At 39.4% G+C, this 24,713-nt stretch overlaps 3 protein-coding genes across 11 annotated transcripts; 2 read left to right on the top strand and 1 right to left on the bottom strand.

Annotated features, from left to right (window-relative positions):
- Nucleotides 1-7: 7 nt before the first annotated feature.
- NKAPD1 (NKAP domain containing 1) lies at nucleotides 8-7,978 on the top strand. 8 transcript variants are annotated; one of them, XM_045556589.1, is made up of 7 exons: nucleotides 35-84; nucleotides 906-1,018; nucleotides 1,298-1,374; nucleotides 3,517-3,617; nucleotides 4,299-4,448; nucleotides 5,253-5,306; nucleotides 5,973-7,978. In XM_045556589.1, exons 3-7 carry the CDS (start codon nucleotides 1,306-1,308, stop codon nucleotides 6,478-6,480), a joined length of 882 nt encoding a protein of 293 aa, XP_045412545.1. In that variant the 5' UTR covers nucleotides 35-84; nucleotides 906-1,018; nucleotides 1,298-1,305; the 3' UTR covers nucleotides 6,481-7,978. The 8 variants fall into 8 exon arrangements, with proteins under 8 accessions (XP_045412541.1, XP_045412547.1, XP_045412548.1 ...); XM_045556587.1 differs by having other exon boundaries at nucleotides 851-1,018; XM_045556588.1 differs by lacking the exon at nucleotides 906-1,018 and adding an exon at nucleotides 638-646.
- A 584-nt stretch (nucleotides 7,979-8,562) lies between these two features.
- Nucleotides 8,563-10,284, bottom strand: TIMM8B (translocase of inner mitochondrial membrane 8 homolog B). Its single transcript, XM_045556593.1, has 2 exons — nucleotides 10,151-10,284; nucleotides 8,563-8,940 (listed from the first exon to the last, which is right to left on the bottom strand). Exons 1-2 carry the CDS (start codon nucleotides 10,277-10,279, stop codon nucleotides 8,773-8,775), a joined length of 297 nt encoding a protein of 98 aa, XP_045412549.1. The 5' UTR covers nucleotides 10,280-10,284; the 3' UTR covers nucleotides 8,563-8,772.
- Nucleotides 10,285-10,346: 62 nt separating this feature from the next.
- SDHD (succinate dehydrogenase complex subunit D) lies at nucleotides 10,347-19,941 on the top strand. Of its 2 annotated transcripts, XM_045556583.1 has the most exons (4): nucleotides 10,357-10,468; nucleotides 13,220-13,336; nucleotides 15,162-15,306; nucleotides 18,964-19,941. In XM_045556583.1, the coding sequence occupies exons 1-4, from the start codon at nucleotides 10,417-10,419 to the stop codon at nucleotides 19,127-19,129; spliced, it is 480 nt and encodes a 159-aa protein (XP_045412539.1). In that variant the 5' UTR covers nucleotides 10,357-10,416; the 3' UTR covers nucleotides 19,130-19,941. The 2 variants fall into 2 exon arrangements, with proteins under 2 accessions (XP_045412540.1, XP_045412539.1); XM_045556584.1 differs by lacking the exon at nucleotides 15,162-15,306 and having other exon boundaries at nucleotides 10,347-10,468; nucleotides 18,964-19,052.
- Nucleotides 19,942-24,713: the final 4,772 nt, after the last annotated feature.

Raw genomic sequence — 24,713 nt, 5'->3', positions numbered from 1 at the left:
TTCCGGCCTGAAAGGGAAGCCGCCTCGTTTTGCTCCCAGACCGCCTCCTCCCCCCACCGCCGCCACGCGAGGCTGCGGCGCACGGTATGGGTGTGTTTGTGTGTATTTGTGTGGGGAGGGCGTTTATAGGGAAGGCTACCGAGAGCTCCGAGGCCGCTGGGGGGCAGGGATCCCGGTGACAAAGATGAGGATATTTTCTCTGTCTTCTACTTGGAAACCTCAATCCCCCTTTCAGGCACCCTAGGCACTTCCTGGGGCCCAACCGAAGGTCGTACCCATCCAAAGCGGCCCCATCCTTTCTGGGGAGTGAAACCCAACCCCCGGGGTCCATCCCAGCGGAGCGTGAGCGAGGAATGCCCCGGTCAACCGGGCCGTCCGAATTCCGCGCCGGCGCAGCCTCCGGGCCTCAGTCCGGGAGAGAGATCTGCCTGTCGATCTGGGCTGGGGGAAAGGCAGCCGTGGCCTGGGCCACGGGTGAGGGCAGAATAACCGGTGGGAAGGCTGCGTTTTCACGAAGGACTCGGGTGAAGCTGCAGAGCTGCCTTTGAGCCCTGACTCCTTGGCTTCCTGGGTCGGAGGAGATCTTGTAATGGAATGGTTCTTCGTCTCACACTAACAAGATGCCTGATTTCCTCAGGATCGAGGGGTGAGTGAGCGTTGGAGTGGTTGCATAAAGCCCCATGCTAACTACACACATGTAAATATTCTTATCTAGTTTTTGAAGGCTTCTGTACAAAGTAGGAAATAAAATGCCCTGGAATGAAGAAATTTAGGACATTTTTGTATTTGTTCTTAGGTTTCAGTTTTTGCTACTGTTGACATTTGTGATTTCTGACACTCTCAAATCTAGGTATGTGCTTCATTGCAAACTAATTTTGGGATTTGAGATTTGATCTCTAATTTAGACATTGACATACATCGTTTGCCTGGGATTATGTAGCCTGGGACAAGTTACAGCTTTAAGGGAACTTCATCTACACAATAGGGATGGAGATACTTACCTCATATAAAACATAGAGTAAGTATGAGGATTAACTAAAATGGGGCTTATGAAAGCACTTAACTTTGTGCAGTCTTGTGCATTTTTAAAGAACTTTAATATATATTATCTCCTTCATCCTCAAATTAGTGTGGTCGGCATTTCCCCCTTTTAAAGGAGAAGGAAAAAGCTATTCCTCAGGACCTCTGACTTTTAGTTCATTGATCTTTTCTTTATCTTATACTTCTTTATAAAATTTAAGAAAAGATAAGATAATAAAGAAATTATTATTAAATGTTATTTACTGATTCATTTCAGATTGAAGAATGTCCCGGGTTCCACTGGGGAAAGTCCTCCTGAGGAATGTCATCCGGCACACAGATGCTCACAATAAGGTGGGATGTACAACCCAATCATTCCTCAATGCTCATTGAAGGCATACTGTGTGCAAAGCATTATTTTGGCACAGATACAAAGATGAATAAAATAGATAATTACAATACAGGTTGACAAATACTATAATAAAGACATTTATAAAGTGCTTTAGAGCACTTAGGAGAGGGAATAATGAAATCTGCCCTGAAGAATTAGAAAAGATTTTAAAGAATGAGTGGTATTTGAACTGCTGATATTTAACTGGTTCTTGAATGGATATAAGTTTATCAGGTATAAAAGATCATTCTGGATAGAGAGAGCATCTTGCACTAATATGGCAACAAGAAAGAGCATGAATCACTTGGTGCGTGGCAAGAAATTTAGGTATCCAGAAAGTAGAGAATGTTGGGGATGATGGCAGAAGATAAGGCCTGAGTGGTAAATTAGAGTTGACTTGTGATTCTTGGAGAAGAGACTTCTTCCTTTAGGCAATAAAGAAGCCATCAGATGTTGTTAAGCAGGGTGTGACATGATCATATTTGTGTTTTTAGAAAGATGATTTCTCAACTGGGCAGGGAATAAATCAGATGGGGAGAATCAGTAGGGAGACCAATTAGGAGGCAATCGTAGTGTTCCAGGTGAGAGACGAAGACAGTAGGGATGAAGAAGAGGAACTTAAGAGACAGAAACCAAAGAACTTGGTGACTGATTGGATGGTAGGGAGAAGAAAGGGATGAGACTGAGAATGGGATTAAATAAAGCTGACCCGTGAATAACTTGGGGGTTAGGGGCACTGACACCTGTGCAGTCTAAAATCCACATCTAAAAACTACTAATAGCCTACTTTTGAGTGGAAGCCTTACCAATAATATAACCAGTAGATTAACACATACTTTGTATGTTATATGTATTATATAATGTATTCTTACAATAAAATAGCTAGAACAAAAAAAAGTGATGAAGAAAATCACATTGAGTAGGCTGAAGAGGAAGAAGATGGTTGGTCTTGCTGTCTCAGGGGTGGCAAAGGCAGAAGAAAATCTGCATGAAGTGGACCCATGAATTTCAAATCTGTATCATTCAAGGATCAACTGTATAACCAACTGTGTGACTGGATGGATGATGATCCCATTAATTGAGACAGAACAAAAAAAGGGGACAAGTTTGATAGGAAAGGTAATTAGTTTGGTTTTGGACATGTTGATGGTGAGGTGCATATAGGATGTCCAACGATTGAAAATTCAAAATTGGAGGAAGGGAGAAAAGTTGGGTCTGGACATAAAGGTTTGGGAATTATTAATATATAGGTAGATGATAGAGGTCATGAGCGTAGATGAGGTCACCTAGGAGAGCACATACAATGAAAAGAGGGCCAAGGCCTGTTTTTTAGTTTTCTTTAGTGAACTGTACTCCTGGTTTGATCATAATATTATTACTATCATATCCCCTGATATTTTAATTATAGGTGAGGGTATAACTGTTACCTAAGCTGTGTATGCAGTTGCATTAACCTACCCCTAATTGTATGGTAAGCTTAGATTTGAAATGGTAACTAAAAAAGATAAATCTAGCAGAGCTTTAATGAAATTATGCAGGAGAACTTAGCAATAAAATGTGTTCTTGTTCTTTGGGTATTTGTAGTCTGTTTTTCAGGAAATTCTATAGCAGCCACACTGTTTATTTTGTTTTTGACAAGAATTGTGATGTTGTGAAAAGAAAGCTTAAGAGAGTTTAAAGATCTATCCTTACTAGTTTTTTGACTTTGGTAAAATCTCTGAGCTTTTGTTTCTTTGCAGTAAAATATAATAGCGGCTCCCGATTTGTTTTCCTCACAAGATTGCTTAATGTTCAGTTGAGATGATACAATTAAAATCATATTGGATTTTAGATACGGATTATCATTTGCTAATTGCAGCATAATTGCAAAATTGATAAGGTGGTAAGTGTTAAAAAGTTCTAATGGGGCAGAATTCTATGTATTTGAGATTTACTGGATTGGATTGTTTATCACTTTCTAGAAAAACCAAAATTTGTTTTCCAGGTCCCTAATCATAGCCCAGTCTGTAGCTGAATAGCCAGACTGTATTTCCAGTTAGTTACTTTTCTGTAATGTAAAGTGTTATTTTTAGCAACTTATTTTTATTTCATTTTAAAAACTCTAGATTCAGGAGGAATCAGATATGTGGAAAATAAGAGAACTGGAGAAACAGATGGAAGATGATTACCATGGAACTAAAAGGAAAATGTTACCCAGCAGTTCAAGGTGAAATTGCAGCTCTGAGAATCAAAATAATTCCCATCTTTTTCAGAATTATCAACTTTTGTTTAAAAACACTTTGGTATTTTAAGGATAGATGAATTCAGTTCTGTGAGATCTTAAGCCTTTGCTCTGTCATAAATCTAGACCCAAGTGTAAAGATAATGGCTATGGTACATATGGCCCCATTCTTGGTACTTATTTGCAGTGGAGAATTTTAAAATTCTACCTGAACAAGTATAAATGTGTAGCGTTCTGTGGATTTTGACCTTGCCTGATAGCTTTTAGCTACTGTTACTATGACCTCACTAATAGCAAGTTGCTGGTTTGTGGGAAGGGAGGTGTATTTTAGAATCTAGGGTAGTTTGAAGTGTCCCCAGCTGTGATTATGCTCTGCTTCCCTCTTTGTATACCCTCCTAGTTGAGGGTATACAAAGTGAGTGAGCTATAGTCCAGAAGTGAATTTATCTATACTCTGCAATAGCAAAGGTAGTAATGGTTTTTTTTTTTTTTTTTCCTGACTGGACCATAGGAATGTATAGAGAGGAACAGAAAATATCTTTTACATTTTTTTAACAGTATCAGGTTTTTTTTTTCTCCCCTCAGCTTGTTCCATGAGTTTTGTGCATGATGTTCCATAAACTCACAGATTGCTTTTAAATCTAAAAGTTCTGGTTTCTCTTGTAGCCGGATGCGTAGTGATGGTTTTGATGAAGAAAGTCAAAGAGGCTATTGGAGGCCAAAGAATGACATTTCTGGGACACTGGAAGATGATTTTCTTAAGGCTAAATCCTGGAACAAGAAGATGTATGATTATGAGGCTAATATGCCAGACAGGTTTGTGACTAATTCCTGTGACCATTAATAATTAGCCTGAGAATGTGTAGTTGTCAAAATTGTCCCCGCAAAAATTTGTACAAGTATTCATAGCAGCATTATTCATAATGGGCAAACAGTGGAAATCCAAATGTCTATCAACTGATGAATGGATCAACATAATGTGGTATATCTGTACAATGGAATATTATTTTGCAGTAAAAGGAATGAAGTACTGATATGTGGTTCAGTATGGATGAACCTTGAAAACATGCCAAGTGAAAGAAGTCAAGTCACAAAAGACCCCATATTGTATGATTCCATTTATGTGATATATCCATACACATTTTATGGTTCTATTTATGTGATAGGCAAATCCGAAGAGACAGAAAGTAAATGAATGGTTGTCAGGGGCTAGAGGCACTACACTTTAAAGGGTGAATTTTATGTTATATGAATTATCCTTCAATAAAGTTGTTACTTAAAAACAATTGCCCCAATATTGACAGCCTCATATTATGAAGTGTTTTTGGAAAAGTGCTTCACAGCTAACAGACAGTGTGAGAGTTCTTTAGTGTTTCTTAAGGAAGACAATGGCAAGTTCCCTTACAAATGGACAAAAGAATCTTTTGTGTCTGAGATGGTAACATATAGTACATAAAATCTAGCTGTTACCGAGCTATATGGGCTCGGGTCTACCATATCTCTATTTTCTTCATTTTATGTGTATGCCTATATATGCATGTACTCCAAAATCTAATTTTCTTTTAATTTCCAAAAATGTATGCATTGCTTTAACAGTACATGTAATGTGTCCTCTTATAGGTGGGGCCATAGTGGTTACAAAGAGTTATACCCTGAAGAATTTGAAACAGACAGGTAAGACAAATGGGCTTACTAAAAGAAAGAAATTAAGATTATTACAAAGTCTGTACTATAAGTTGATTTCCTAACTTTTACAAAGGATGTAATATTTGCCAGTGAAAATGTAGCTAGAGAAGAAAAAAGGTGATTTAGTTGGTAGGAAATCACTATTTTGCCATTCTCTGGTTGATGTTTGGCCATGTCTGTAAGCATTTTGGTTTTTATATGTAGTATTCCATACAGTAACTCACTATGGCAGCTTAGAATTATTTTTTGGTTTTTTTTTTGAGACAGGGTCTCACTCTGTTTGTTGCTCGGGCTAGAGTGTAATGGTGTCATCATAGCTCACTGCAGCCTCCAACTCCTGGGCTCGAGTGATCCTCCTGCCTCAGTCTCCCCAGTAGCTGGGACTACAGGCACACATTACCATGCCTGGCTAATTTTTCTTTTTTGTAGAGATGAGGTCTCGCTGTTGCCCAGGCTGGTAGCTTAGAGTATTTATCTTCATTTTAAGGATGAGGAAACAAAAACTGAATGAGAATAATAAAGTCTTACAGTGTATGTCACAGTTCTGACTTAAAATTCAGATGTTAACCCCAGATTCTTATCTAGAATAATAGAAATATAAATACACTATTTCTTTTTTTACATAAAAGTTTCTCTTTTATACTTTTTTATTAGTAGTGATCAGCAAGATATTACCAATGGAAAAAAAACATCTCCCCAGGTAAAATCATCTACCCATGAATCCCGCAAACACAAGAAGTCAAAGAAATCCCATAAAAAAAAGCAGAAAAAAAGGTCACATAAAAAACAGAAGAAAAGCAAAAAAGAAGCTACGGATATAACAGCAGATTCTTCAAGCGAGTTCTCAGAAGAAACTGGGGCTTCTAGTAGCACGAAAAGGAAACAACCACATAAGCGCAAGAAAAAATCCAGGAAAAAGTCTCTCAAAAAATCTGCTTTATTCTTAGAGGCAGAAAATGACACTTCCCAGTCAGATGATTCAGCATCCAGCAGTTCTGAGGAAAGTGAGGAAAGAGACACTAAGAAAACCAAAAGGAAAAAGAGAGAGAAAAAAGTCCATGTCCCTGTAGCTAACAATGAAATACAGGAGAGGACAAATAAACGCACAAATTGGAAAGTGGCTACAGATGAAAGGTCTGCTGAGAGCTCAGAGGATGACTAAATGGGAAAGGAACATTCTTATTTCCCATGTGACTGGTTATTTACAGCTCTTACTCCTTGGGGTTTTGCCAGGGACTCCCGTTCAACACAGGGGGCCTGAGGTCAGAGCTGTCTGGTGCCATCTATATATGTTCTGACAGACTTCTTGTCTTCTATTTTGGCCTGTTAAACTTGATCCCCTTTTCTTGTTAATAGGGAATCTGGTATTTTGTTATGAAGGTTTCTTGAAGAGATTATTTTTTGCAATGAATCACATTTAGTGTAGAGCACATATACAGCAAATTAAAGGACCCAGAAAGCTGAATCCAATAATGACCTGGGTATACCAATTGGAATATTGAATTTGGGGAAATAAGGGCTGGGATCAAGAGGTGGATTGGAACCAGTACTGTGTAGAAAGGTATGACAAGGAAACACTATGTTGCTCTCTTTGTTTATATAGCAGATGTCATAACTGGCTGGTCTTTAGCCTTGGTGCTTTGAACCTTCTTTATTTTGACCCCACAGGTATGGTCCAATTTGCTTAATGAGGAAATGCGCTTAAGAACAGACCTTTCCCCTTCATGATAACATCCATAGACAACTGTTATTAGAAGGGACTAGGGTTTTCTCAAATTTCCCTGCTGGACAGGGTCTCGAGCTACACTTAGTATGCCCCAAAACATAGTAATTGGCTAGTAAATGGTTTTTTAGTTCTATTGCTATATATTGCCTAAACAGACTTGTGTTCAAAATTATTTCTTCAGATGACCCTCTACCAAATGGGGAAGAATTAGCAATTAGTCATGTTGTTAAAATGGTGCTCTGAACAGGATTCAGGGCAACAACTGCCATTTAAATGTTACCTTCCTTGTTCATTTCTTAATCTGTTAATGAACTTTAAAGTTTTCCCTGAAACTAAGTTGAATCATTTCCAAAACGAAACAGGCTTCTCAGGGACATATCCACTTCTATCTTTGGATTAAAGCACCAAGCAGAGACCACATTATTTCCCTTTGCTATACTGTGATCCCTACTATGTTAATTCTTAAGAAACCAAAATATAAATGAAAGAAGGTTGGCAGAACACAAGTGAATTTCTTCACTATGGGAGAAAAGATCAAGTGACACATTGTCATTTTTTTCTGGTTGTCACTTTGTGGGCTAAGTAAAAATCTTGAAAACTCACACTTTTGGTCTTGGTTCTGCCACCAATGGGTTATGAGGAGGTCCAGAGCAGGTAAGTTAACCTCCCTGGCCTTACTTTCCCCATGTGTTAATACCGAATTACTTCATGGTAGCATGACAGTATAAGACACCAGCAATAGAATACAACTATGATGACATTCCATGAAGTGGTATTTTATAGTTCTAACTATTAAATTTGTTCTCTTTATGGAACAGATATCTAATAAAGTACTTGGTCTTATGTGGTTGGCCAGAGGTGCCCTATCCCTTGACTACGAGCTGGTGCTCCCTTTTGGGATATTTATTTGAAATATCAATACTTTGGTACTCAATTGTCAATGTTTCATGGTGTATATTTTTATCTTTGGGACTGGTAGGGGCTTGAAGGAGGCAGAACAGTCTATAATTACTACCTCTTAACCTAAAACAACTGTTTTGTTCCTGGAGCAAGTAAAATCTTTGCTGGAAGGAGTCGTTAGCATATATTTTTTTAGCATTGTTTCTGTACTCTAAAAGTACTGACTCCAAGCAGAGACTCAGGAAAACGGGCCGGAGGAACGAGGCATTTCCAGAAACTTGTCTCTGTTTGGGTCTTGTCCTTCCCCTCCTCCCATACTAGCAGGTTTACTGCTTTCCCAAGGAACACACATCTTGCCTGTTTTTGTTTTTTGCCAGGTTTAACCTTTTCTTGGTCATGTATAAGCAATAAAGCTGTTTTCTGTTCTTCACTTTTCTCAACCCCAATTTCTTTTCTGTACCTTAGGCTTTGCGGTTCTTCCAACTCCCTTAATTATGGCTTGGGATGGCTCTTCAAAACCTACCACCTCCCATTTGCACTACTGGCTGTGAACATTTATTTCTAGTGTTGCTGCCAATCAGAGGCTATATTAAATCCTAAAATGGGATTAAAAAAGAGTTGGAGAATTCACATTTATTGAATAATTGATGTGATACAACCTGGAATTTCTGAATTCCAAATAAATAAATTTCACTTTTTGAACATTTGATCTGTTACTTTTTAGCACCAACAGACCTGACAATGGGTTAACAACTTTCCCCTCCTGGCTCTTCAATCTGCTTTAATAACAAGTCCTTTGCTGCTTCTGTCATTCTCCCAGGGGATGGCCTACTGTCCTCCTTTCTGCACAATTTGGGCAAAGCGACTGGTGATGGCAAGAGTGGTGTCAATGAAGCGGTCCACACAGCTAGAGAGGCAATTTTCAGTGCGAGAGTCTAGGCGATTCCCTGGCTTCTCCACACATTTATCCCAACATAGCTCCATGAAATGATGCACCTAAGAGGAAAGAAAAATAGTAATCACTGGGGTCTGCAGATAGACCTAAAAAACTCTGTCCATTTTTTAATTTCCTTTTCATTTTCATCACCTGACAAACCATTCTTTCAATCAACAAACCATGGAGTCACTGTGGGCTCTCTTCATTTCCTAATTTGTCACCAATATTGGCCCAGATCCTCATCCCTACAGATTGTAAATTCCCAGGTAGGACTAAAACCTTCTTTTATATTCCCCAAAGTAGCCAGCACCAGTGTAAACTGGGAAGGTAGGGTGCCAATTCATTCCCCCAAACAACTGCACTCATCACATTCCCAACTTACCTCCTAGAGAAGGTAATTCTTAAGTCCTTATTCTTTTGGGGTCATGAACACATTTGAGAATCTGATGAAGCTTATCAAATCTAACAAAGTTACAGAATATGCGTGAACTTGCAAAAGAATGTTCAGGACTGAAGGATTTCTAATCAAGGTTCTTGCTACTCATCCTCCCTGCACTCACCTCTCCCCCCACCAAAAAGGGAGGAAACAACCATTTTACCAAGAGTTTACTATTTGGGAGGCTGGGTACTAAACAGTTCTCTATAAGGATGGCTATGACCACCTCCATTTAAGAGGCCTGATTAAGTCATCACTGCAAGGTCAAACATTCAGCAAGAGGCCATGCCAGATTCGGACAATTTCTAAGGGGCTCCAAATTCTTGTTCTAAATCAACAGTCTACACTGAATACTTCAGAGCACCCCCCTTTATCCAATGTTCTAGTGCTCCACCGTTTTCAAGTACATTATCGCATATAGTCTTAACAATCCAATGAGACAGTCGGCGACAGCGAAACCAAAACCCACAGTGGATGGGTGTCTTGTCTAGGGGCACGTGGCCTGCAAGGGGCAGCGGAGGATTGGAACCCAGATCTTACCGAATGCCAGCCCAGACAGGTCGCCGGCCAACGAGGCTCCAGTGCTCTTGAGTCGGCCAAACCTTTCTCCCTGCTTTACACCTTTTCTCCACGCCGCTCTTGCCTAGCCAGCACCTAAACACTACTAGTCATCAGCTGCAGGGGGGCCATCGCGCGTCTTTTTGTGAGGTGAATGGGAAGCAGCCGAGATCGAGCGGCGGGCGGCCTCACTGAGCCCCCAGTGTACAGAGCTCCGCGGGTGTACTTAACCCTCCTTTCCCCTCACCCTCCAAGGCTGGTCCCGGTCCCCGCACCTGTGCAGTGAACTGCGCCTTCTGCTGTTCGGCCGCCACCAAGCGCTGCAACTCCGCTTCGTCCGCCTCACCCAGCTCCGCCATCATAAGCCAAAGGATTCGGACCTCCCCACGAGTGTGTCTGCGCATGCGCGGTGGCCGCACACCGCCTACCTGCTTCCGGTTCTCTTAGCGTTTTCCTCCCCCTGGTTTTATTTTGTCGTCAGTTGAGTTGTCGCGTATGTGCTTCCGGGTTGATGGGTTGACCTTGAGCCGTCTGGAGCAATATGGCGGTTCTGTGGAGGCTGAGTGTCCTCCGCGGTGTCCAAGGAGGCAGAGGTGAGGGGTCTTGGCAGCGTGAGGCGCTTAGCGCAGCCTCCAGGCGGGGCGGGGGTGGGGGTGAAGACTTGGCTGCCAGGCGGTGAGACCTCTTGAGGAGGGATCCCTCTCAGGTATCTGCCGAAATCACAGCAGTGACCACCACTAACGGGCTCAAATGTTTACCCGAGTGCGTATCTCCCTGCTGTGGACTGACGTGGTGATGGAGTAATCTGAAAGAGGTCTCCCTCTGGAAGTTGCAGTTTTGTTGAGACTATTCCACATAGGAGTTCTCTTTTCTCCCCATTCACTGTCCTTAGCATGCTCCCACCCTGAATCGGGGAAAAAGGGTTAAGAGTCCGAGTTCCAATACCCGGTCTTGCCCATTTCCCCTGGAATTGGTGTTTGAGTGGGAAGGTGAAGAGATCAGTTCGAAAATCATTTAACTGGGCATTTGTGTTACAGCAGGCACGGTAGTAAGGCTGGGATACAAATGTGAATAAAACGTAGCTCCTGCCCTCGAAGAGCTTTCGTTCTTATAAGTAAAACCACATGCAAGCATAATTTAACATAAAGCAAAAACTGTTGTGCTGTGCATAAATTGCTATGCGAGTACAGAGAAAGTGTATTTTTAACTCTGTGTTTTGAAAGTATTACCCTGTCTTGGTTCTTGAAGGAGGTGTGTCTGATTTAATTCTTGGGGATAAAAAAGGCCAAGGAAAGAAGGCCCTTACAGTTAGAACTACTGAACGATTAAGAGCAATAAGACATAGAAACTGCATGATATGTGAGAAAACAAAACAAACTGGATATGATTAGAGCATGGAGATGAAAGTGAGAAGTGAGATGAGTCTGGACAGGTGAACTGGTACCAAATCACAGAAGAACTTGCCTTGTAAGGAGTGTGTACTTTATCTGTGAAGGGTAACCATCAAAGGGTTTGACATAGATTTGCAGTTTAGACTGACCACTTTGGTTACAATGTGGTAGATGGCTATGGTGGCAGATGGGGCAAGCTAGGACAGAAGGCAGGGAGACAAGATGTTGAAGTAGTTTAGGCAGGGTGGGGTCTTGAACTTGGAAAGTAGTACTACAAAGAAAAAAAGATTTTCTCAGGATATATTAGATATGTCAGTAGGATTTGAAAATTGAATTTAGGGGGACAGTCCCTCAGGACTTCCAGATTACCAAGTTAGATTAAAAACGCCAGGGCTGTCATTAAATAAACTGGGGAACATACAAATGGGAAACAAGTTTGGACGAGAAGGTGAGTTGAAGGATGATTTCAGTTTTTGGCATAGTGTGGAGAGGCCTTGCAGGCAGTTAAACTGAAGCTCTGAAGAGATACTAAGGCTGGAGATTTGTGTGTCATCAGCTCATAGGCAGTCAGTGAAACCACAAGAGTGGAAGAAATGGCCTGGGGTGGACATAGGAAGTGAGGAGAGCAATGGGCTCTCCTCCCTCCTGGGAAAATCAACATTTAAGAATGAATGCAGGAGAAGACTGATATAAGATGGTCAGATAATCATAAGGAGAACTAGAAGAGAGTTCTGTAGAAAAAGAAGGGAGGAGAGGCTACTAATGCTAGATAATGCAGAAAGACCTAATAAAATTAAAACTGAACAGTACCTGTTGGATGTGGTCCACATGGAGTTCATGGGTGACCTGCCAGAACTACAGTGAGGATACAAACAAGTCTCAGAGTTGATGAATGATTGGGAAGTAAAGAAGTAGAGATGATTTGGACAGTGCTTTAAAGAAGCAAGGTTGGAAAGGAAGGAAGAAAGCAGGGGAAAGAGTGCATGGGCATTAGAGGACATGGGATTAAGAGAAGTTTTAAGTATATTATATCAGTTGAGGGTAAATGGCCAAAGAGAAGGAAGGAAAAATTAAAGGCACAGGAGAAAAAATAATAATAAGTTACCTTCCTCCCTGAATCTCCCCCTCTCCACGTCTGAAGATAGTGAGATTGTGAGTTATCTAAACTGATTGCTCACAGTCGGTTACATACCGAACTCCTCGTTCTACTCTTTACCCCCTTCTCACTACTATACTTGATTAGTCAAAAATAATGATAATAATAAAAAGAAATTACCTTTTCTTTACTTATAACATTCTGGGAACTATGCTAAGCCTCTTGCATACATTATTTTATGTAATTTTCAACAGAGTGGTGTGAAGTATTTCCATTTTACCATTTTTCCATTTTACAAATGAGGAAATTGAGGCCTAGAGAGCGTACTTAACTTAGTTGCTCATTGTCCCACAGCTGGTAAGATGTGTAGCTGGGTGAACTTAGGTCTGTCTATTTTTTAACTAAGAGGCAGGATCCAAAAGAAGACAGAAAGAGATGGATTCAAGAGTGCAAGTGGAGATGGAAGAAGGTAATAGATGAACTTTTCCAAACTAGATTAAATTCCTTGAGGGCAAAGACTTTGTCTCTTATCTCTCTGTTCCAGTGCAGAGCACAATAATGTATGTAGTAAATATTTGTTGGATGAATAAATGGAAGGAGGAAAAATGCTACCATTTATTTTTAAAAAATAATAAAAGTGAGACTCTTTTACATAAGTGATTCATTGATTCTTCAGTCTTTTGATGGCTACTTAGTCTGACTTCACAGTAACCCAGTGAAATAGATAGTATTTTCATTTTACAAATGAGATGTTACTCCTATTTAGGGTTAAGTGGTTTGCCTATGGTCTTTTAGCAAGTCTGTTAATCCTGTTAAAGAAGAGGTTCTTATGATCCCCCTAATGTCTCTTTCCTCAGCTCTGTTCCTCCCAACCCCAATGGTCAGACCTGCACATGTCTCAGCATTTCTCCAGGACCGACCTGCCCCGGGGTGGTGTGGAGCGCAGCATATACACCTGTCACCGATCCGCCATTGTATGTTCTCTCCAGCACTGCTGCTTCCTGGGCTCTGGCCATCTTCGCCTGGACAATTGTCATGCCTTTAACAGGACTTGCTATTTGTTGGGGGGACTCTTGTGTCCATCTCTGTCAAATGAAGACCTAGTTTACACTTTTTGGGCAGACAATGCCAGCATGGTTGAATGATGCCATTTATATTTGTAGAAGACATTCTGGCCCAAGTTTTTGAAAAAATGTTTATGTTTCTTAAAAAGAAAATAGCTCTGTAGGAAGAGTCCTCTCAGTATAATTCTGTCACTCCTATTTACTTAGCTAATGAAGAAGAGCCAGATATGGATAATTGAGAATAATGGACAATTTAAAAAGTCATGCCTTATGGACTGCATCATGTGTGTTTATGGCTATAATTGACTTGCTTTTTTTTTTAGGTTGATTTTAAACCATATGGCATTTCTTAGATAAATGCTGTTTAAATATTATGAAAATTAGTCTTAGGAAATCTGTTGGTGAATAATGAGTTAACTGTATTTCCATTTTTAAAGTCTAGAGAGATTGCATGTTATAGAGATAAAGATTTCTCTTTATTTTTGAGTCAACCACTTAGAAAGAGTTGCATTTGAGTTATGAGAGATTAGGCAAGTATAATTTTTTAGAACTTTTTTACCTTTGAAAAGTTTTTGTTTCTATCCTTTGCTTAGTTTAATTAAATTTAGCAGGGCAGTTTTAGCTTGTAGTTCACAGAGCTGAAGGAAGTTGTATATATAGATTTTTATGTATGTACCCAGGTACATTTTTCTGGGAATAAGCTACATCCTTTTATCAGATTTCCAAAGAGGTCTGTAATCAAAAGAAGATAGAGGCTGAGCGCGGTGGCTCACCCCTGTAATCCTAGCACTCTGGGAGGCCGAGGTGGGTGGATCGCTCGAGGTCAGGAGTTCGAGACCAGCCTGAGCAAGAGCAAGACCCCGTCTCCACTAAAAATAGAAAGAAATTGTATGGACAACTAAAAATGTACATAGAAAAATTAGCCGGGCATGGTGGTGCATGCCTGTATTCCCAGCTACTTGGGAGGCTGAGGCAGGAGGATTGCTTGAGGCCAGGAGTTTGAGATTGCTGTGAGCGAGGCTGATGCCATGGCACTCTAGCCTGGGCAACACAGTGAGACTCTGTCTCATAAAAAAAAAAAAAAAAAAGAGAAGATAGAGCCTCTCAAATCTTTAAAGCTTATATTGTTTTTCACTTGCTTAAAAGAAGTTTTCACGTCCATATTTGGATAGGGTTATTTATAAATAATGGGGCAGGAGAAGGACCATGATCCTAAAAGTTAATATCAGAACTTTTCTTCTCTTTGAATTATCTGGTTCAACTTTGTTTTGGGGGGCAATATTCCATTACTTCCAAAGATTAGAAGATATAAGTAAATATGTAATGTTTTAAAGGAATTCAGTAGGCATCACTAACTTATATTCATAACATATCTGTCCACCTCACTGAAGTCCAAGACTGGCTTAATTCTGCAAAAATGTTTTGTCCATCTTGCCAATAAGCAAAGTGGATATGTCTTCTACTCAATATGTATGCAGTGATATATCCTTCTGCTAAAAGACTTCAAAGAAGGGAGATAGCATCTCTCTCAATTACCTCTTTTTTTCTTTTTTTGAGACAGGGTTGCTAAGTTGTCCAGGCTGGTTCATTGACCTGTTTTTATACCTTATTCTCTTTATGCTCAGAGTTAAATCTTGTATATACTGTTTGTCAATTTGGGTTACTTTTTGGCAAATGTTGAACATGAGAGATGTGTTTCCCCACTCAACTCTTACGAATCTGGTCCTTTTTATAGCTGATTCCAAGGCTGCATCTCTCCACTGGACTAGTGAGAGGGTTGTCAGTGTTTTGCTCCTGGGCCTGCTTCCAGCTGCTTATTTGAATCCTTGTTCTGCGATGGACTACTCCCTGGCTGCAGTCGTTACTCTCCACAGTCACTGGTAAGTACAGCAGTTCCTTCTGTATTATGTTTGCTCAGTTTGTATGCTGTGAGCTTGTCTCTGTATTGCATATGAGGGAGAAGTTGATTGACATGTTGAAGATGTGTAGAAAACTTTAAAATATATATAAAATATTTATATGCCTAGGTTGATATAGCTATCTGCATATTTGATGTCTTCATTTCTATATCTAATAGCATTTGAATGTAGCATGTTATAAAACTGAGTTTGTGATATCCCCCAGATCTGTTCCTCCTGTACTTTTGCCCATCTGAATTAATGGCATTTCCAGTCTTCTGTTTGTTCAAGCCCCAAAGCTGGTCATTATCCTTGACTCCAGTAACAGTCTCCTCACTGGTCCCCTTTGTGTATTCCCAACGCAGCAGACCCAGTGATCCTGCTAAAAGGTTAAGTCAGAACAAGACATTGCCCTTCTCAAAACCCTTCTTTGTCTCCTCATGTTAAACTAAAGGTCAGAATTCTTAGCATGGTCTATGGACTCTAAATGACCTAACCCCGTTTCTTCCCTCATCTTCAGCTGCTCTCTCCCTCATTCATACTGGCTTCCTTGAGATTCCTTGAACATGCCAGGGACACCCCAGGCCTCAGAGCTTTACTCGTACTATTCCTTATGCTTGAAACTGTCTTTTCTATTTACATACTTGGCTTATTCCTTCATCTTCTTCAGATCTTAAATGTTACCCTCTCAACAAAGCCTTCCCTGACCACTTACTCAAAATTGTAATGTCTGTCTCAACATTCTTTATCTCTCTCTCTCCTGTTTTATTTTTCTTAGTAGCACTTACTACTTTCTAATATATATTATTTTGCATATTATTTGTCATTCCCCCCTCCCCCAAGAATGAAAGCACAAATATAGAATTGAATCTATGGCTCAGTGAATTATTATGAAGGTAATATGACCACTACCCCCACCAGGAACCATTATAGAGACTTTTATAGGAATCATTTCCTTGTATTTTGTCATAGTTTTATCATTGAACTACATCCCTAGATATAGTTCATTCTTGCCCCCTTAAAAAAAAAATTGGGGTTTTGGTTTTTTTTTTTTTTTCAAGTTTTTGTTTGCTGTTACATCTCTTGTGCCTAGAATAGTACCTGACACATAGCACTCAGTAAATACTTGCTGAATGAATGAATATCCAGCTTCTATTTATTTTGTCTGGTATATTTATAAGACTTTCTAAGTTAATGAACCTTCTAAAAGGAGTGTAAATGGCAGGTTGGGGTTCCTTGAGTTGTTCCTTTTATGTTGTTTTGCAAGGAAAATATGTTGTCATTACCGGGCTGGGGGGAGGTGTTTTTGGATTGCTGCAACTGGAAGAACTTTGAAGAGTATCTTAACCAGCCCTTTGATTTTACAGATGGGGAAACTAAACCTCAGAGAGGTTAAGTGACTTTTCAGATCATTTTCTAGCTAGTATGAATGGGGGTTTTAATTACCTAGTTTTCTAGGGCTGGTTAAGAGAATTAGCCTTGATAGACTTTTCAAAGTAAAGGATTCTAGTTGCATGTTAAATATTAGATCATGAATTTAGTAAGTAATATTTCTCTAATGTGTGATCCATCTTCAAGGAGTAGTCTCTAGTTGAGCTTCAGTTCCTAAGCACCCAGGCTCTTTTTTTTTTTTTTTTTTTTTTGAGACAGAGTCTCACTTTGTTGCCTGGGCTAGAGTCAGTGCTGTGGTGTCAGCCTATCTCACAGCAACCTCAAACTCCTGGGCTTAAGCGATCCTACTGCCTCAGCCTCCCGAGTAGCTGGGACTACAGGTGTGTGCCACCATGCTCGGCTAATTTTTTCTATATATATTTTTAGTTGTCCAGATAATTTATTTCTATTTTTAGTAGAGACGGGGTCTCTGTCAGGCTGGTCTCGATCCACCCGCCTCGGCCTCCCAGAGGGTTAGGATTACAGGCGTGAGCCACCACGCCCGGCCGGCTCTTTTAACCTGTGTTAATTCTTGGGCTTTTATCCCAACTATTTAACATAAATCATTCTTACTAAGGTCATTAAAGACCTTCATCTTTCCAAATTTAGTTGTCTGTTCTCTGTCCTCTGCTTACTTAAACTCCCAGCAGCCTTCAACTCAATTGATCATCCTCTCCTTAAGTCACTTTTCTTTGGCTTTCCAGATGCCATGGATATCTCCTCTGCTAGATCCTTCTCCTCTTGTCTGACCTCCAAATGATAGTTTCCAGGGCTCCGTCTTGGCCTTCTTAATTTCTCTATACACTTTCCCTAGGTGAGCTCAGATCTGACCTTTTCCTGAGCTGCAGGACTTGTATATCCAGTTGTCTAATTTATATATCCACTTGGGTGTTTGATAGTCATCCCAAATTTAACATTACCCAAATCATTCTTTTTTTTCCCCCAAATCTCTCTGGATTTCCCCTTAAAACCTCCTCCTCAATTAAAGGTCACATATTGTCTGGTTAATGTGAAATGTCCAGAATAGGCAAATCCATGGAGACAGGAATAAAATTAGTGATTTTCTACCCATTAGAATGGGCTAATGGGTAGAGGGTTTCTTTTTGGGGTGTTAAAAATATTCTGGAATTAAACAGTGATGATGGTTGCACAACTCTGTGATATAGTAAAACCCATTGGATTGTGCACTTAAAAGTGAATTTTAGGCCGGGCTCGGTGACTAACTACTATAAACCTAATACTCTGCGAGGCTGAAGTGGGCATATCGCTTGAGCTCAGGAGTTCAAGACCAGCCTGAGCAAGAGTGAGACTCCATTCCTACTCCAAAAAAAAAAAAAAAACGGAAAAAGTGGCTGGGCATGGTGGTGTGCACCTGTAGTGAATTTTATGGTATGTGAATTATATCTCAATAAAACTATTATAAAAAATAGTAAAATTGGTCGCTCTTTGCTTAGGGCATTCCCTGCTTAAAACATTATCAGTGGTTTCCTACTACATTTCAAATAAAATTCAGACTTCTCATCATGACCTTCAAGGCCCAATGCAATCTGCCCGTGCCTTCCTCTGATCTCTGCTTTACTCCTGTGCTCCAGCCACACCAACCTTACTGTTCATCAGAGATGCTGCTTTTATTTGGAGTGTTCTTATTCAGGTCATTTTTTCTAAAATATTTCTTCATAGTACATAAATATTTACTTTTTCTTTCTCATTCACTAGAATATTTGTTTTATAAGGGCAGGGATGCTGTCTTATTTACTATACTCCCAACATTTATGACAGGTTCTGGCGCATAATATGTGCTTAGTGAATTCTTTTTGAATTAATAAACTATGTAGAGCTTTTGCTTTAGTTAACAAGATTTTATAAATAGAGTAGTGATTAGTTACTGTCTCTGATATAAATGACTCTGGAAAATTGAATCAGAAGAGTAGAAAGATGACTTTATTACATTATTAGGAAACTCTTGATTCCTTCATTTTGATTTATGATTCTTATTGTGAGTTGGCTTTGATTTAGCATCTCAAAGTATGATTCCACCTATGAAAATGGCTATACAGAATCCCCCAAGAAGCAAACAATTATTGGAATGACAAATAGGGACACTGCATTTTGAACTTGACTGATTTTTTTTTTTTTCAGCCAAATTATCTGTATAGTTTGTGACTTCACTTGTGATTTTTCATTTGTGCTATTATTTTTTTTCCTTAGGGGCCTTGGACAAGTTGTTACTGACTATGTTCATGGGGATGCATCACAGAAAGCTGCCAAGGCAGGCCTTTTGGCACTGTCAGCTTTAACTTTTGCTGGGCTTTGTTATTTCAACTATCATGATGTGGGCATCTGCAAAGCTGTTGCCATGCTGTGGAAGCTCTGACCTTTTTGACTTAATACCTTGAGAATTGATTGTATGCCTCTTTGCCTCTGCTTTGTCATTTCATTCAACTCATAATAAGGAGGAAATAGCAGCTAAGTCCATTGGTGGACGGGTAATCACATGGTTATTTTCAGAATTTAATCTTTGAGGAAAAGGTTTCAGAGGTATTGATTGTGTCCAAGAAATTGTGAGACTGAGTTGTGTATTCTGGTGAGTTAATGGAGTTGTCTCTCAACTTCTCACAAGACTCACAGTATAACTAACCAGCAATATGAGCTTTTGCCTTTTAATTTTCAATCTCTTAAAGAGAATTCAGCTTTGTTACTATCAGTACATGAACAAACTTCTATATTTGTTCTGGGAATCACAGACAAAGGGAAAGACTGTTAATTCATGAATAAAAACTTTGCAGAAAAATAGATAGTGCTTAATTTTTGAAAACTTCCCTGTCCAGTTGATACCAGCTCCTGATGGTTACATATCCTAGGGAAACTTTAAAATTAGGGAATACTGATATCTCACATTGTGAATTTCTAAATCCTAGGAAGAAAAGCTTGGAGAGCTTCTGAATATAGAGAAATTCCATTTAAGGACTAGGTCCCCCTCGTAGATGTTTCAAAATATTACAAATTCTAAAACTTAGATTTAATTTTCTAATGTGTTTTACTTATTCTAAAATAATCTGTCCACAAATATAAAACTACAAGTAATAAATTGTTATTTTCCCACTGCGGAGATTTAATGTGAAAGTGTATTCTATGAAAAGAAATTTTAAAAAATGTTGTATAATAAAAATATATTCTACTCTTTTATGTATTAGATGTCCGTAGTTTTATTAATTAGAATTACGTGTCTGTTGCATCCATAGCACTAAAGCAGAACTGAGTATTTAAGTTTCTTTCTAGGTCCTAGCAGTTAGGTAAATCAGACACAAAGTACTGTAATACAAAAAGGACTTACATGTAATAGGCACAAATATATTAAGTATAAGTAGTTTGGTATAAGTAGAATATTAAGATTTAGTAATAGGAATTAGAACTATGCCCAGATTATCATGTTCTGCAAATACCAGCCTTTGGAATTCAAATTATATTCTGTGTACATTTAGTCTGATCTAAGAGTTGAGTGTAAGGCATGATGGTTTCCTCTAGCAATATAGAGTAATTGGGACTTAGCACATTTCACTCACCCAGGACCTTACTGAGCAGCTGAGGCTAACAAAGGGTAGCTGGCTAGAAGGGTGAGTCTGTTCATAAATGTCTGTGTAGTAGGGGTTAAAGGCAAGCTCCCCTTAATATGCCTGTGGACTTGCAGGAGATTCAGATGTGCATTAAGGGTTTAGGGAGAGGTGATTAATTCTCTTTTGGAGTAGGTAAAAAGTTTCAAAAGGGAGCGATGCCCGAATGGCAGTGGCTCACCAATGGATGGTGGTAGTGAAACCAGTCCTCCCTGGCAGGAAAGAATCCTTTATTACTGACATCGTTTAGAATTGCTGGTGCTTGATGATGATAAAAAGCAGGTGGGCTTTTAGTAATTTCTGTTATTTTTAAATTCTCTATAGATGATGGACTCCCCCACATCCCTTCCCCATTCCTTAGTGCCATTCTTCCCCTCCTCCAGCCCCCAGTATACCACTACTGTGTAATGGAGTGATGAAATGGAGTTTAAAGTCAAAATGGGGAGGGCAGTGACTCTGGATAATATGGGAATCCTGTAGCCACCAGTACTATGAGATCCTAGTTTGGATCTGGAAGGCTTTAGTGAGTAGAGAAGTTCAAGTAGAGGCTGGTTAGGTACTTGCCTGCCCTAGGTCACAGTTGGTTTGGTAATTAGTATGGAGCTGAGCTGTCTCTGGGAAATCAGTGGGTTGCTGTGAACTGCTGGAGCAGCAGAGAAAATGAGGCAAGGGCTAACAGGAATAGGAGGTCTCTGAGGGTAAGCAGACCAGAACTGTGCTTTAGGAAGAATTTAGGTGACATCAGGCAGGTTGACAAGCTTAGAGGCAAAAGGACATGCAAAAGGATAGAGCCTGAACTTTGACAGTAGTAGTGGAAGTAGGAGTTAATTTCAAAAGGTGTAGCAGTCAAAAACATTCCATCCTTCATTTGAAAGATACTAAGTACCTCACGTTGTTGGCACTGTGCCTGGTACTGTGGATAAAGAGAGAAAATTTTATCTGCCCTTTAAAGGAATTCATAGTCTAATTGTGGCAACATATAAATCATTGCAATACAGTGTGATAAGCGCAATAATAGTGAAGCACATCATGCAGTGATGTAACAAAAGGTACAGTGAGGGTTTGCAAGTTTCCTAGAAGAGAAGATTCTTGAAAGATAAGGAGCTGACAATGGCCAAGGAAGCTGGGGTGAGGTGTGGGGTTGACTGGAAGATGGTAGACCAAGCAGAAGATTGCATGTAATTCAACCAAGCGTGGTGGGTCACGCTTGTAATCCTAGCACTTAGCAGGCCGAGACAAGAGGATTGCTTGAGGTCAGGAGTTTGAGAAGATTGTAATTTGGTATGACCATAGAGAGAGGGACTGATTGTAGAGGACCTTGTATACTATGGTAAGTAATTGAGACTTTATCTTGATGGCAAGGAGGAGTTACTGAAGACTGTTAATTATACAATGTCATGGTCAGATTTTTATTTTAAGCTGGTTATGCTGACAGCTGTGTAAACTATGGATTTGAGGGAGGTAAGCATGGAAACAGAGATTATTTCAGTGGTCCAGAGAAGAAATGATGAATTCTGAAGGCACTAGTAGCCAGAATGAAGAAGATTATAAATTTTGGAGATATTTAGAACTTAGAATTAATGAGTTATACCAGGGTGTGAAAGATTTAGTGAGGAAGGAGTCTATGCTCAATTTTTTTGCATAATTAAATGGATGAGAAGTGGTATCATTAGAGAAAATTTTTGAAGGAAAATTAGATATAGTAGTGGAGGGATAGATAACTACTAAAGTTTTGAATTTGTGAGATATCCAGGAAGAGATAGAATTAGTAGACTTCTATTTCTGGCAATATGGAAGACTGAATTTCAGAAAATTTTTTGATATGAAGCCTATAAGAGTGTTAAACAAGAACACCTTTGAAAACAAATTATTGAGTTTGCAAAAGAAAATCCTCTGAAGCCAGAACAAAATGAGCACGCATTTAGGGAGGTAAGCAAATGCTGAGGGTGTTTGCCCCGGCAGCGTCGACTATTCCTAGGTGGCCTAGAGTTCTGGTCTTGAAAAGGCGACGCGCAGCCCAGGAGGAAAGCTATGGGCTCAAATCAGGGAGTTAGAGTGACTACCCCCTAAAACCAGGAACCACAAAGAGTTTTACCCTCAGAGAAAGGGTGAATTAGAAAAAGTAATTTTTACCCAAAAAATCAGAGAGCTGAGAAACTTACCTGTCTTACCTTGGTTCTGGTGGGAGGAAAGAAAGTCTCTGAAAGCCAGTCCTTGTGCCAGTTTGGAGCCTGAGTTCATACTATCTGTATGCCTAAAAAGATTGCATGCTGTGAATTTAACATTTATCTAGGTTGGTAGGGCCTGGTAGAAGCAAACACAAATCCTCACTTTAAGGTTTCCCCAACACAAGCCTCAAAAATCCCCACAAAGTTCCAATGAACATGAATTTGCAGTAAAAAATCGCAATGCAGGAACACACTGAATGAGAGTCAGCACAAATAAACAGAACCATACCCACAAAGAATTCAGACCCTGGAATTTTGAGACACAGATCATAAACAAAAAGTGAGATCTAAGTTTAAATATAAGTCAGTTGTCAGAAGGTCTTTGGAGAGAATGGTCTATACCTGGCATTGTCTCCTCAGTCTATAGAAGCTTGGGAAGTAGATGTCTACTTAAGAAAGTTGTCAGTTTCTCGGGAGACTTGGGAGCGTCAGGGTCAGTTGTCAGTGGGACTGGATATCCAGGTTCTAGGATCCTAAGCATGTTTACACTACACTGGGAAGCAAGTATCCATGGCTGTCAGCCTGGAGCTTAAGAACTGTATATAAGGTTAAAATACCCAAAATGTTCATTTCCAGTGTGGTTCTAAGGCTAACTTTTATTGGTGTCTCTCCTAATAAATCTAGTCTCCCAGTTGTGTATTATGCTGGTGATGATGGGAGACGCAATATATCTGATGATATCCCTTTAAGAAATATAGTTTGTATGTTGGGCATAAGACCATGTATCTGAGATTCATTTTTGAAAAAAATACAAGAAGATTGCTACATACCAAGAATGGAATCTATTGTAGGGTGAGTCAAGCCCAACCTCATGGAGTCTTCCTAAAATAGTTTAATATCAGTGCTTATGAAGATTTTAAGAAGTAAATTGCAACATCTTTAGGCCTAGGCATAAAACTTATAAAACTAAGGAAAAGCTCTAGTCTACCAGAAAAGTTATAAGCTATTATTAAAAAGTATTTAAAGGGTTATGATTTGGTTAACTGAATTAAATCCATTTGTAAATGTTCAGATGGTCTTTGGGCATTTCTTCATGTATTTTTCTGTCTGGGTTATGATTATTAAAATGAGTAATATCACCTGTTGAGTCTCTTAGGTAAAATTTTTTTGACTAATATTTTATAAAGTTTGGATCAATTTATCCCTGTAATTTGGGTTATTTTTATTAAAAAATTTTTTTTTGAGACAGCATCTCACTCTGTTGCTTAGGCTGGAGTATAGAGGCATGATCATAGCTCACTGCCACCTCAAACTCCTTGGCTCAAGCAATCCTCCTGCTTCAGCCTCCCAAGTAGCTGGGACTATAGGTTCATGCCATGACACCTGGCTAATTTTTCAATTTTTTTGTAGAGATGGGGTCTTACTATGTTGCTCAGGCTGATCTTGAACTCCTGGCTTCAAGTAATCCTCCTGCATTGACCTTCCAAAGTGCTAGGATTACACTTCAGTCTTCACTAACAACCATACCCTAAGCCACTGAGGAAATCACAGACATCACTTGAGTTTGTTTACAGCCGAAGAAATCATACAGAGACCACTGCTGCACACACCTAGAATCACAGCCAAAGTGCCCTACCCAACCAACACCATAGATTCATCTTCAGGAAAATGTCCTCCCCTACAAAAGCAAATTTTAAAAAATTGAAAGAAATGACTGTTATCCCAAATACACAGGTATCAACATAAGGACATACGGAACATGAAAAAGCAAGGAAATGTGACACCTCCAAAGGAACACAATAATTCTTCAGCAACAGATCCCAATTAAAAAGAAACTGGAAAAAAAATCCCAGAAAAAGAATTCAAAATATTGATGTTAAAGAAACTCAGTAAGATAGAACACTGAAAAACAATACAAATAAATCAGAAAAACAATTCAGGATATGCATGAGAAATTTACCAAAGGGACAGATATAAAAAAGAACCAAATAGAAATTCTGGAGCTGAAAAAGTCACTGAATGAAAGACAAAGTATAACCAAACACTTCAACAATAGACAATATCAAGTAGAAGAATCTCAGGACTTAAGGACAGGTCTTTTAAAATAACTCAGACAAAAATAAAAAGAATAAGCAAAGCCTACATGACGTAGGTCATGACAAAGTGACCAAATTTTCGG

Source organism: Lemur catta, chromosome 7, assembly GCF_020740605.2.
Source record: "Lemur catta isolate mLemCat1 chromosome 7, mLemCat1.pri, whole genome shotgun sequence".
NCBI classification, from domain to species: Eukaryota; Metazoa; Chordata; class Mammalia; order Primates; family Lemuridae; genus Lemur; species Lemur catta.
This window is presented reverse-complemented; position numbering and strand designations above follow the sequence as displayed.

Excerpts from the sequence above, each read along its gene's own strand:
- NKAPD1 (XM_045556585.1), top strand. The coding sequence starts at position 1,306 with ATGTCCCGGGTTCCACTGGGGAAAGTCCTCCTGAGGAATGTCATCCGG. Across the intron at positions 1,375-3,516 it reads ACACAGATGCTCACAATAAG|ATTCAGGAGGAATCAGATAT; the intron begins GTGGGATGTACA and ends TAAAAACTCTAG. Across the intron at positions 3,618-4,298 it reads ATGTTACCCAGCAGTTCAAG|CCGGATGCGTAGTGATGGTT; the intron begins GTGAAATTGCAG and ends TTTCTCTTGTAG.
- SDHD (XM_045556583.1), top strand. The coding sequence starts at position 10,417 with ATGGCGGTTCTGTGGAGGCTGAGTGTCCTCCGCGGTGTCCAAGGAGGC. Across the intron at positions 10,469-13,219 it reads CGGTGTCCAAGGAGGCAGAG|CTCTGTTCCTCCCAACCCCA; the intron begins GTGAGGGGTCTT and ends CTCTTTCCTCAG. Across the intron at positions 15,307-18,963 it reads GTTACTCTCCACAGTCACTG|GGGCCTTGGACAAGTTGTTA; the intron begins GTAAGTACAGCA and ends TTTTTTCCTTAG.
- TIMM8B (XM_045556593.1), bottom strand. The coding sequence starts at position 10,279 with ATGCGCAGACACACTCGTGGGGAGGTCCGAATCCTTTGGCTTATGATG. Across the intron at positions 8,941-10,150 it reads AGGCGCAGTTCACTGCACAG|GTGCATCATTTCATGGAGCT; the intron begins GTGCGGGGACCG and ends CTTTCCTCTTAG.